Source organism: Typha latifolia, chromosome 9 (assembly GCF_019914945.1).
Source record: "Typha latifolia isolate L0001 chromosome 9, TyphaL0001v2, whole genome shotgun sequence".
NCBI classification, from domain to species: Eukaryota; Viridiplantae; Streptophyta; class Magnoliopsida; order Poales; family Typhaceae; genus Typha; species Typha latifolia.
In genome coordinates this window covers 10662623-10674283 of record NC_133094.1, presented here as the reverse complement: position 1 = coordinate 10674283, position 11661 = coordinate 10662623, and the positions used below count along the sequence as shown (strand labels likewise).

Sequence of the window (11661 nt, the reverse complement as noted above, 5' to 3'; positions counted from 1 at the left end):
AGGATATGCAAATTTAGTGCTATATGAAGTAAATACTAAATATCTGAAGTAATTGCACAGCACCAAATTTGATTGGATTTCCAGCCATTGCATAAAAAGAGCATTGAGCCAAACTCAAATTTACTCATATACATGAGAAAAGGACTGAATCCAAGAAAGTTAATTAAAAAATGCGCAAGAAAATAAGTCCATTCTTGATATTTTGATTATTGGAACTACAAATGAGAACGGATAAAAACTGTATAATTTTTCAGCATTATCGTCTCAAGAAGCCAGAGTCACATTTTTCTCTTGCATTATCATATAGTCGGCTTCGTTCAGTGTGAGTAATCGGCTTGTCATGGTCACTTGCTGTGGGGTTCAAAATCATCATCCACATCATATGCTGGGTTGCAAAGGCATCGAAACAGCCTGCCTATGCCCTGCAGAAAGCAAGTGGAAAATTAAGGGCTCTGCGGGCTTTCTTTTATGTTTTTCAGTTTATGAAAAGCATTTACTTGAGAAGCACTTAACATGTGGTTTGGTATTGCACAAATGAACGTGTCAATGCAAGAATCTGGACCAATAGACTCAAAGGGCATTGACATTAGTATATACTTGCATATCTACATATATCACCTTTTTTATTGTCTCATGAAACAGAATGCTTTCTAAAATGTGAAACTATTGAATTATCAATAATAGTGAACATGAAGTTGGTTTTCCTTTAAGACACAGAACTTACTTGTGTAAGAAAAGGAGTCCGGTATGGAAGTGCCCTAGGTACATCCCCAACTGAACTATCATCCGAACTGCTATCGTCGTCATCATCATCATCACCATCTAGAATATTTTGTTTTGATGCGCTCGCAGGCATTGACTGCTTTTCCGTCTACAGAGGAACACAAATTATCATAACAATCATTTTAGAACCTTCACAATGAAGGTGACAATATCTGGAGCACAACCAGTTGGTTATCATTGAGAACTAAAGCCAGAGATATATTTATAGTTGCTCAGTAAAAGATAAAAGGTACTTAACAGACAAATTTTATGAATTTATGAACTTTATTAAGTATCTGGAGTTTCAAAGGGCAACCGAACAATGCTGAGCTTGATCTACACTAAGTGTGCAATAGGTTTTCATGCTTGCTGAGTGAGAATATTTCAAAACTTCCTGTGCAGAATTGCTATCATAACTAATTTAAATCACATTATTGTCATACCTTTTTCTCTTCAAAAGTGACAATCTTCAAAAGAATCAAAAGACAACAATAACAACAATATCAGCAGCAATAGCTTCTATTCTTTTGTAGAAAGAAAATAATTCTAGTCAATCAATGACTTTCAGTACTGATGGCAAGCAAATTGATCTAACATATGATGAAGACAAAAGTACAGATATTAAAGTTATACCTGAAAAACTTTTCCAAGAATTTTCAAAGCTAATGCACGGGCCTTGAGTTCTTCTTTCTTTGCATTGTTTTCTTGTAGTACCTATGAGAAAGTTTAGTAAATGGTGATAAATCAACTTTGCTAGTGACCTAAGAAAATACAATGGTATAAAACACATGACCAGAGTAAAGGTAGCAATTTTTAAAAATCCTAAGACATACCATTTGGCATACATGTAAAAGAGTCACTTCAATATCAACAACATTCAGCTTCCACAGTGAATTCATCATCAAGTCCTTATTCATCCGCATATGTAAATCAACTTCTCTTTCAGATCCATGGCCATCTTTGTTGATCTGCCGGCATACGTCTTCCTGCAGCTGCAATAATTGAAAAGCACCTGGGCCCTTTTACAGTTAGCAAATTAGTCAACAATTTACAATGGAACAACCCTACTGCAGAATATTCAAAGTCCACACCTTTTGCTGCCGTGACCTGTGATTTCCAAAAATGTCCCTTGTTTCTTACCCATTCTGCCAGAAATGGGACTCCTAGATACATAACTTTCTTGCCAAGTTCTTTTGCAGCTTGTCTTGAATACACATACCCAATGGTGCGAAGAATATCAGCTCCAAATGCTGCACTTCAAGCACAAAAAAGGAAATATAAGAATTTGTGTATTCACCATCCAGCCTTAATACGTACAAGTTGCTGAAAGACATTACATTTGACCATTAAAATTGTAAAGAATCAGAAATCAAGAGAAGCAGCTTCTGCTTCTTCTTCTTTTTTTAAAAAAGTTTTTATGTGTGCTTTAACCAGGCCTTTTTTGTATGATCTTTGCATTCCCACTCTTCCTCTTAGTGGTGGCATTATTTGATGCCCATAACATGTTCGTGTGAATAATGATTATTATATTTCATGTAATTGTGCATATTAGGGAACATTTGGCCATATGAATTAAGTGAGAAACTAGACATGATTATTGATGACTTTTATTTCATTTTACCCTTCCTTTTTAGGCCGCCTAGGCTTAAAAGCTGATCACTTCCTTGGACTTCCTAGATGTATCCATAAACTTGATACAACAATCAAATGAGAATATAATCTTTAACAAACAAAAGAACAATAGTGCTTCATTGAGATAATATAATAATTTGCGGGGCCAACCTGTGTTAGAAAGCCTCCTTGCTTCAACTTCAGCGTGACGAATAAATCCCTCTTTGTCACCACGAACATATTGGTTAAGAAAATCTTTCAGAAATTTTGCAAGATTTTCTTCTCTTTCTCTTTGTACTGCCTTTATGACAATAAATGAATAAAATTATATTTTGAACTAGAAGAGTATCAGCAATAACACTACAGAGAGATCCAAAATGATTTGAATTTGATGAGTGAGATCAGTTTCAGTTTCTCTTTCAAGATGACAAAAACGACGTCCACTTGTGGAGTCAACTAAAACAAATATAATTAACTGAAACAAAATCTCATGACTCACGAGCATTCCACTCATAGAATCAAAAGACTATACTTACAACTTTTTAGAACTTTGTCATGTATCATAACTCATAAGCTCACTTTTCAAGAAATGCATGTACTTGGCTCCATAAAAATATCCAAAGATGCTATAAGCAAGCAAGTTATATATTTAAGGAATGTGTAGTGACTCTAAAACTACACAACATATATTGGAATCTATACTGCTGCTGGACATTTTAATTGCTCTTTGAATATTTTTAAAGCCTTGCAACTTGCTTACCCTCAATCTATCCTGAAGCTTTTCAGGATTGTCATTTTCACTTGTCAACTCCGATGAAGCCATCATTGCCACGGCAAGGTGACCAATGTAATCCTCAAAAATTTCACTTCCAAAAAGAAGGGTAAAGACTGCAGTTGCATCTAACATATTCTCCCTGAAAGAATATTAATATTATTTTGTCAAATAACTTCAAATTAGTTGGAAAGCCACAAATGAAAGGATAACCAATTGATATGAGGAAAGAAAAGAAAAGAATCACACTCATGAAAATAGAATCTTAGTTTCATTCCTTATTTGGTTAATCTTTTAGTCTTAAAGCTGTCTTCTGTATTCTGCTTTGTGAGGAAGGGATAATCTAAAAGAACTCTCCATAGGAACAATGCAAGCTTACCTACCAAATTCCATATGTTTCTGCATATCATATACATCCCTCAGTTTATGTATAATACACTACCTAATTTACATTGTTTTAGCTAACCAGTTGTGCAGAAGACCTGTCAATCATAAAATCTCATTTTGCCTGGTATTGAAGGATAGCCAAGATAGACAAAATCCAATGTTGAAACATATACTTACCTAGACACACTATTTTTACCATAGCCATCGTATGCCTTTCTTTGCACAGGATCACTCAAAACCTGGTAAGCTTCTCCAAGTACCTGAAAAGCTCACTCTTTCAATCATTTCACAAACTCAATAGAAATCTTAAAACAGCCAACAAATAGAAACGTCAGCTTTCATGACAATTCAACAATAATCAGATTCAAATTATAGCGTAAGCAGACCAGATTTTGTCAAAACCAAGACTTGGCAAGATTAGCATATCCAGGACAAGGAAGTACATCACACTAACCTGAAACCTCTCAGCAGCTTGGGGGTCATTTGGATTTTTATCAGGATGAACTTGCCTAGCCTGTTCAACATCCAACAAATAATCACTTAATACCCAGCAAAGACGTGCAATTTAGTACCAAAAAAGTAAGAAAAGATCGAATTTTTCTTCCTGCTTAAAGAAACCCACCTTGAGATAATAAGCTTTCCTGATCTCTTCCTCGGACGCCGAGGGCCCGACGCCGAGAACATCGTAGTACTCCGTCTCCTTCGCCATCTTCTCCTACCCAACCCCTTCCCCTACTCCAATCCCAATCTCTCTTTTGCCAGACAGAGAAAGAGACGGGAGAGTAAAGGAGAGAGAGGAAGCGGTGAAACCCCACATGGCCATCTTTCCAGTTCCGCAATGGGGATTAAAGAAATGGGTCGGAGGAGGTGGGGGAAGTGGGAGATGAGAGAGGTGATGAGCTCCTTTGTGCTTCTTCTCCTTTTGCCTTTGCCTCGTCTTTGTTTAGTCTCAAGATTGGACAAGTGTGGGTTGGCGCTCACGTAAAGCGATTTGAAAAAATGGGTAAACTTTTCTCTTTCTTTCGTTGGATTATGATTGCGGCTTGTGGGGGATGGAGTTTTCATGCGAGTGTGGTGCCCTTGGCGAGCATAGCACTTAAGGTGTTTGTAGAAATGACGCAGAAAGCTTCTGTTCAATATATTTAGAGTTACGGAAATTTACATTTCACTCCCTATATTTTTATCAATTACCGTTCACTATCAATTATATTTTAAACTTTATTATTAAAAAATTCCTAAGGGTTCATCAATAATTTATTTTCTTATTTCAGATATAACTCTTTATTCTAATATAACAACTGAACACTATAGTATCACATTCTAGAATACAAATTATATTCATCAAAATTATATATTATACCACATACTAACTCAATTACTAATTTACCCTTAATATTTATTGCATCAACCTATTTTATATTAAATCAAAGATTATTTATTATGATTTCATAAAAAAAAATTTATTTTTTTCTTCACTTTATAAAGGTAATTATTATACTCTTATTTTAAAATAAAAGTAAATATAAGAATAACTATTTCTAAAATAAAAACTTTATTTTGAGAATAATAAATAAGATTATATATTTTAAAATTAAGGGAAACACCTTATATTTTATTTATTTTTGTAATTCACACTCCATCTTTGAGGTTATATTCTTATTTAGCAATCTCCGTTAATTTAAACGATACTAGTAAAAAATATTCTATTATAATATGTAAAATAATTTTAAATACCTAAATTACTCATGCCTCCTTCAAATAAGAGGCAGAGAGAGTAAAAATAGTAGTAATAATATTTTAATAATTTAGTCGATATCAGTTAGTCAAAATAATATTAGGGTGTTAAACGAGAATTATAAAAAAAAAGATGTCGGATTATAAAATCATCTAAGATAAAATATGAATCACAAAATAGATAAAATATAAGGTGTGATTCATAAAATACCCTAAAATTAATCACTAAATAAATAAGTCATAAATATGCAGGCAAAGGTAAAGGATATGGACTGATGGACAGCACCATAAAGTGGAGAGGTGCAATAATAACACCAACAAAAGATAAAAGGCAAAAGAAAATTTTTAAAACACAAAAAGAAAAGAAAAGAGGTCACAGAGAGTCTGCAGAGCTCTTCTTAGACACTCATCATCTTGTGTGCCTTTGGAATTCAGTATCTTATATCAGAAGATGATGATGACAAAATAGTGCTAGTAAAATATTTTGATTGAAATCAATTTAAGTTCAAATTTAAGTCCTGAATGGATGAATCAGGCAAGAAAACTCTTCTTTTGTTCAAATTCCAAAGCTTTTGCTGTTGAATTATTCAAGGTAAAGAGAAGAATTCCATGGTGGCCAGCAACTAAACTAATCCTTAAAACAGAGACAAAGAATTCTTCTCATAAATGCAAGATATTGTGTCACACCTAGATACTGCTACTCTCTTTTTTTCTTTTCTTTTTTCATTTCTTGAGACATACACCCTACTATGGATTAAATCAAATTTTTTTATATGTTAGTTTTGACAAAAATTCAGTTAATGACAAACCGACACGTGACGCGCTGGCGATATCTTTATAAATATTTATTTTTTTCTAGTTTTTTTTTCTCCAAACATCAATGGCATTATCTGATCCTATTTCCTTAATTTTGGCAAACTTGCCTGCCTGAATGGGTACAGCACCTCACTATGTAACACAAACTTTGGCATTTATATAACCTTATTAGACATAGTGCCAAGAATAATCTATCCAAGTTATTGGCTCGAGGCTTGCATCATTATTAATTTTATCCCCAGGCTTTGAAACTAGCTCTACTGTTAGACATGTCAAAAGTATCATTTGGCTACGCCTGTGACAAAGTAGTATACTGCCAATTACTCATTAGTTGGCACTCTCATGAGTCCTGTGACTTTGTTGAATGCCCATTCTGCATTATTTCAGCAGTTGGGTTCATCAAATGCAATCTCCACAATGATGCAAAGAGTGAGATTTAGCTCTTGTTTCAATCTTTTCAGCAGATGCTGCCAGTTTTCTTGTATGTTTCCTGGTCTTTTCTGATTGCTGGAAGTGTCCTATGGACACTGAGGGTGCCAACTTCAAGGTTTGCCTTTATCATGCTTGCCTTTTGCCAGCTCAGGATTGGAGACACAATTCAATTTCCCCTTTTATTTTGTTAGCTTCTGAAATACTGCTGCTGTTCAGTTCCAACAGCAAAAGGGCCACTGCAGTTTAGAAAGAGAGAAACAGGCATTTAACTCCAGTTTGGTCCTCAATCTCAGACTACTACTGCTGCTTGATTTGAAGTCTCATCAGTGCTGAGTAGTACAATGTCTGCCCAATCTTTGTCTTCCTACTGCTTGTTGATTCCTTTGGGTTAAAAGTTTCATTGTTTTTGATCATTTGTATGTGTTTGAATTCAGAAGAGTGAGGCAAATGAGCATACCACACTTGTTCAGGTGCCCAATTAGCCTGGATCTGTTCACTGATCCAGTGACACTCTGCACTGGCCAGACCTATGACAGGCCATGCATTGAAAAGTGGCTCGCCGACGGCAACCGGACTTGCCCGGTGACAATGCAGACGCTCGACGATATGTCGTTAGTCCCAAACTGCACCCTCCGCCACCTTATCGATCAATGGCTCCTCGACGAACCGGACCCGAATTGCCCGCCGAAGCCCTTCTCACTAGCCACACTCAAGTATAATCTCCAGTCTGAGTCCAGCACCATTGCCATGAGGCTTGATGCACTCAGAAAGGTTAGAATTCTATCAGCTGAGTCTGACATAGGACAGGCCTGCTTGATCCAGTTGGGCTTCTTTCAATTACTACTGCATCTAATCTTCCAATCTCAAGTAGTAAGCCATCATCATCACTTGGAGCTTGTAGAACTAGCCCTCGAATGTGTCCTAAGCCTTTTGCCTTCAACCCAATTGGATTCTCTCAGCATGCTCCAGAATGACTCCTACTTAGCCTCATTTCTGCAACTGTTTGAGCAAGGGACAGTCAAGACCAAAACAAGCCTATGCCAACTCATAGAAACAATTGCTACATCTCCGGCAACCATGGAGCTAGCCACTAGTATTGGAAATTCGCGACGCGTCCTGCGAGTACTAGTCTCGATCCTACATTGCAAACACGCCGACGACCGGGCGTCGGAGGCTGCGGTTCGAGCGGTTTACGCCGTCTGTGTTGAAGAATCCAGCAGAGAGAGTGCAGTTAGAGAAGGCGTCATGAAGGGCCTCATTGCATACCTATCAGTCTCAGTTCAAAAGAGTGTTTCCCGGGCACTGGCTACAGTTGAGGTGCTACTAGGATTGGAGTCAGGTAAGAGGAGCCTCGCCAAGAACTCCGGCGCGGTCCGTGTCCTCGTCAGGCACGTCTTCGTGGTGTCGTCGGACCACGACGGCGGCGAGCACGCGGTGGGAGCTCTTCTGATCATGTGCTGTGATTCGGCCCGGCTGCGGGCGGAGGCAGTGGACGCCGGGTTGCTGACGCAGCTGCTGCTTCTGCTGCAGAGCCAGTGCAATTCTAGGACTAAGACTAAGGCCAGAGCTTTGCTGAGGCTACTGAGATCAATGTGGGGATGAGAATGAGAATGTCTCTGTTTAGTGTTTTGGTCTCCTTTTCTTTATTAGTATTGTTTTGTATAACTATGAGAAAGATCTTGAGATGTTTGTGAGATCTTCCAACATCTCTCAATGTATTGTTGAAAGCTTGGAGTTTCACTTCTTTGGATCATTTTTCAGTACAGTGATGTCAAAAGATTGTCTTGAAACACATTCTTCCAATATGGATAAATAGGCACCAGAAATCTTCTACAATATTGATTGCAAGTTGCAACTGAGATTAATTAATTGTTCTACAGCAGAACAATCTCCCTCCTTTGATATTTTTATCTCGCATAAAATAAGATATATTTCCGTAACAATTATGATATAGTGAATTAGAAATAAGATTAATTTTAAAATAAATATTTATCGGTAACTATTTTTACGTTCACTTGTATTTTAAAATAAGTATGTAATAATTATATTTAATGCGATACAAACTAAAATAATAAGAAAAAAATATTTTATTTTTTATAAAATTACCGTGAATATCATTTTATTTGATATAAAATAATTTGACGAGATAGATATCAAAAATAAATTAGTAATTAGGTTAGTGCATGGTATAAGAAGTAATTTTAATTAATAGTATTTGTATTCTACAATGAGGTTATAATAATATTTAGTTGTTATTCTGAAATAAGGAGTTGTATTCCATAATAAGAAAAAAGTTATTCATGAATCCCCATTTACTTTAGGAATAACTCTTTACTCTCGATATCCATCCAATCAACATACTTTATATCAAATCAAAGAGTATTCATAGTAATTTTATCAAAAAGAAAATATTTTTTCCCATCTTTTTTTTCACTTAATATTATATTAAAAATAAAGACAATTTGCATATAATATCTGCTTTTTAACAAAATTGTGGTCTATACCCTATATTTTTTTCTATTTACAAATCAAGTCCTATGATTTAGCGAATATGTACAAAAATATTCTGCACATCGCTATTCTATAGAAATAGTATATAGAGAGTCACGGAGAGGTGTGGAATGCGCAAAACACATTGGTGGTGCAAAATAAGCTCGATAACGTGAGTAAGCTATCCTATAGAATGATCGCAAGGAGCAAATACATGGATAGTGGTATAATGCAACGAAAGAGAGCATTAGTTTCTTGTTAAGTTTTTCATCCATAAATTAGACTCACATGTAAGTAGATTCATGACATTTATACCTTAATTTTATACAAAAGATCAAGAGAAAAAAAAATACTAATATACACTTTATCCCCTATATTCTTTTGAGAGACATTTTTGTATTTTTATCTTTTTTGTTAATGACATCAAGTTTTAAATAATTCAGGGAGTCTATAAATATTTTTTTAAAACAAAATTTAAGATTATATGTGAAAAATAAGTAATAGTAAATAAAATTATCCTTTTGCTTTATTTCTATATATTTGTTTCTTAGCTAGTTTTGGAAATATCTTAAGGGTTAAATATGGGTCGGATCCGTGAATTGTATTGGACTTGAACCCATAGCCCAAGTCCAACTCTTGACGGTAATGGGTCTGGCTTGGTCTAACCCAACCCAATAAAAAGTTAACGGGCAAATTACAAAATTATAAAATTACTCGATATAATTATGCCAAAATTAAACATACTCATACATTTTTATTTGTATTACTTTTTAACTCTATGATATTAGACTAATGTGAAAAACTAAACAAAAGCCAACAAATTATTATTATTATACCTATGTCACATTAATTATCCCATTCTTTAATCATTTATTTATCTAAAGGGATGCAAATAACGAGATGATTTAAACTTGAAGAACTGGATACCAACTATATGATGTGGGCTTTGGTGAATAATTTTCATATCTTTGTCAAGTTTGAATGAAAAATATAATAATTTTATATTAATCTAGACTAAGAGATGATAAAGTAATACAAATAATGTTTTAAGGAACAATTTAATTTTAGAGGGTAATAAATAAACTTTTTGGCCCCTTAAAGGACTAAATAAGAGGGTAATTTATTTTCCTAAACCTCCTAAACTATTGCATATTAACACATACTATTAAAATTTACAATTGAATTTTTTATGAGCAATTGGGTCACACCATGTCTAGAATAGAATCTTATGTCGTATAGAGTAGTTCCAATTAAATTTAAAAAATAGATTAGTTATAATAAAGGAACAATAATATGAATAAATTATTATTAAAGCATCATCAATGATTTAAACTGACGTTAGATAAAGGACTAGTTAAGACGTCATTGATAGAGTTTGGCCAACTAATTATTCCTATGAGAGAGAGAGAGAGAGAGTTTAGACACGTGGAGTTTTTCCTTTTTATTTCAATTAAAGTGTGTTTGGTTGATGGAGAAATTCAGTTTTTTTTTAAAGTATTATTTGGTTGGAGACTAAACTCCGAACTTGATTAGTTGGTATTATTTTTCAGTGTTAATTTTTTAGAGATTAAACTTAATTAGATATAAAAAAGATAAAAACGACGTATAATTACCGAATCAGGAGTCTTTGAACTAGTTCATGACGGTTTCTGAACTCAAAGTAAATAAGACCTTAAAGTCCGCCATTACACATCTTTGAGAGAAGACAATAGAAATGTGCGGGATTCAGTGTGACTCGATCCGAGGTAGGTTCTGTCTATCACACCCGAAAGTAAATACAACAGAGCTATAGGATTAGAGAGGTAATACACGAAATTGATACGTTAGCATATATGCGACGGCACACCCAAATGGATGCGTTCATGATTAAATCCTGATTATTACCATTACACATCTTTGAGAGAAGACACAATAAAAATGTGTAGAATTCAGTATGACTCGATTCGAAGTAGGTTTTCTGTTTGTCACACCGGAAAGCAAATACAACAGAACTATAAAATTAGAGCAGATATAATCAAAACCGTCTAATGCACGAAATCGATACGTTAGCGTATGTATATCCGACAGCACGCCCAAACTGATCTAATAAGAACAATCCTTTTGAGCACCTATGATTGCATCAATGAATCCCACAGAGAATTTGGTAACATCTCATAACTACTGCAAAATTAATTCACCCCATTAAGCAAGCTAGTTCCACAATTTGCTAGTCCATCCATTAAAATTAGGGGAAAAAATAAGATTAATCTTGAGTTTTGGAGCTTAATCAAAGGTAATATACATGCCGTGAGAGTTAATTAATTTCGGTGTCATAGAAACTTCACTTGCTGTGCAAGTCGAGTTCATGATTAAGACTTGATGATATTTTTTTAGAATAATTAAATTATTAAGTCACTTTCCATAGATAAGCTTGATAAGATATTTATTGAGATGTCAATGTTCTCGATTGACACGTGGATTTTTATTACTATTTATCCCTATTGCCTATTATTTTTTTAGAATATATATATATATATTGTTAGAGTTATAGAGTAGCCTTTAGCTTGTTCATTGTAATCTTCCAATTTGCATCACAAAAGAGTTTTGCTTGACCAAACTAGTCATGTTTTAAATTTTATTTATCAATATAAACTGTTCCCTAAATTTAGGAAAATTTC

The 11661-nt window shown here is 34.6% G+C and overlaps 2 protein-coding genes across 2 annotated transcripts; one reads left to right on the top strand and one right to left on the bottom strand.

Annotated features, from left to right (window-relative positions):
* Positions 1-52: 52 nt before the first annotated feature.
* LOC140795539 (chaperone protein dnaJ 10) lies at positions 53-4647 on the bottom strand. Its single transcript, XM_073148172.1, has 10 exons — positions 4155-4647; positions 3987-4046; positions 3710-3792; positions 3134-3287; positions 2545-2674; positions 1854-2012; positions 1596-1774; positions 1396-1476; positions 725-871; positions 53-422 (listed from the first exon to the last, which is right to left on the bottom strand). The coding sequence occupies exons 1-10, from the start codon at positions 4239-4241 to the stop codon at positions 345-347; spliced, it is 1158 nt and encodes a 385-aa protein (XP_073004273.1). The 5' UTR covers positions 4242-4647; the 3' UTR covers positions 53-344.
* Positions 4648-6375: 1728 nt separating this feature from the next.
* Positions 6376-8304, top strand: LOC140795322 (U-box domain-containing protein 25-like). The gene is made up of 3 exons (XM_073147824.1): positions 6376-6629; positions 6731-6857; positions 6949-8304. Exon 3 carries the CDS (start codon positions 6962-6964, stop codon positions 8114-8116), a length of 1155 nt encoding a protein of 384 aa, XP_073003925.1. The 5' UTR covers positions 6376-6629; positions 6731-6857; positions 6949-6961; the 3' UTR covers positions 8117-8304.
* The last annotated feature ends 3357 nt before the right edge of the window (positions 8305-11661 follow it).

Bases quoted from the DNA above. Each gene is read 5' to 3' on its own strand.
- LOC140795322 (XM_073147824.1), top strand. From the start codon at position 6,962: ATGAGCATACCACACTTGTTCAGGTGCCCAATTAGCCTGGATCTGTTC.
- LOC140795539 (XM_073148172.1), bottom strand. From the start codon at position 4,241: ATGGCGAAGGAGACGGAGTACTACGATGTTCTCGGCGTCGGGCCCTCG. The intron at 3,288-3,709 runs GTAAGTATATGT...ATATTCTTTCAG, and splicing joins GGTAAAAATAGTGTGTCTAG to GGAGAATATGTTAGATGCAA. The intron at 2,675-3,133 runs GTAAGCAAGTTG...ATTGTCATAAAG, and splicing joins AGCTTCAGGATAGATTGAGG to GCAGTACAAAGAGAAAGAGA.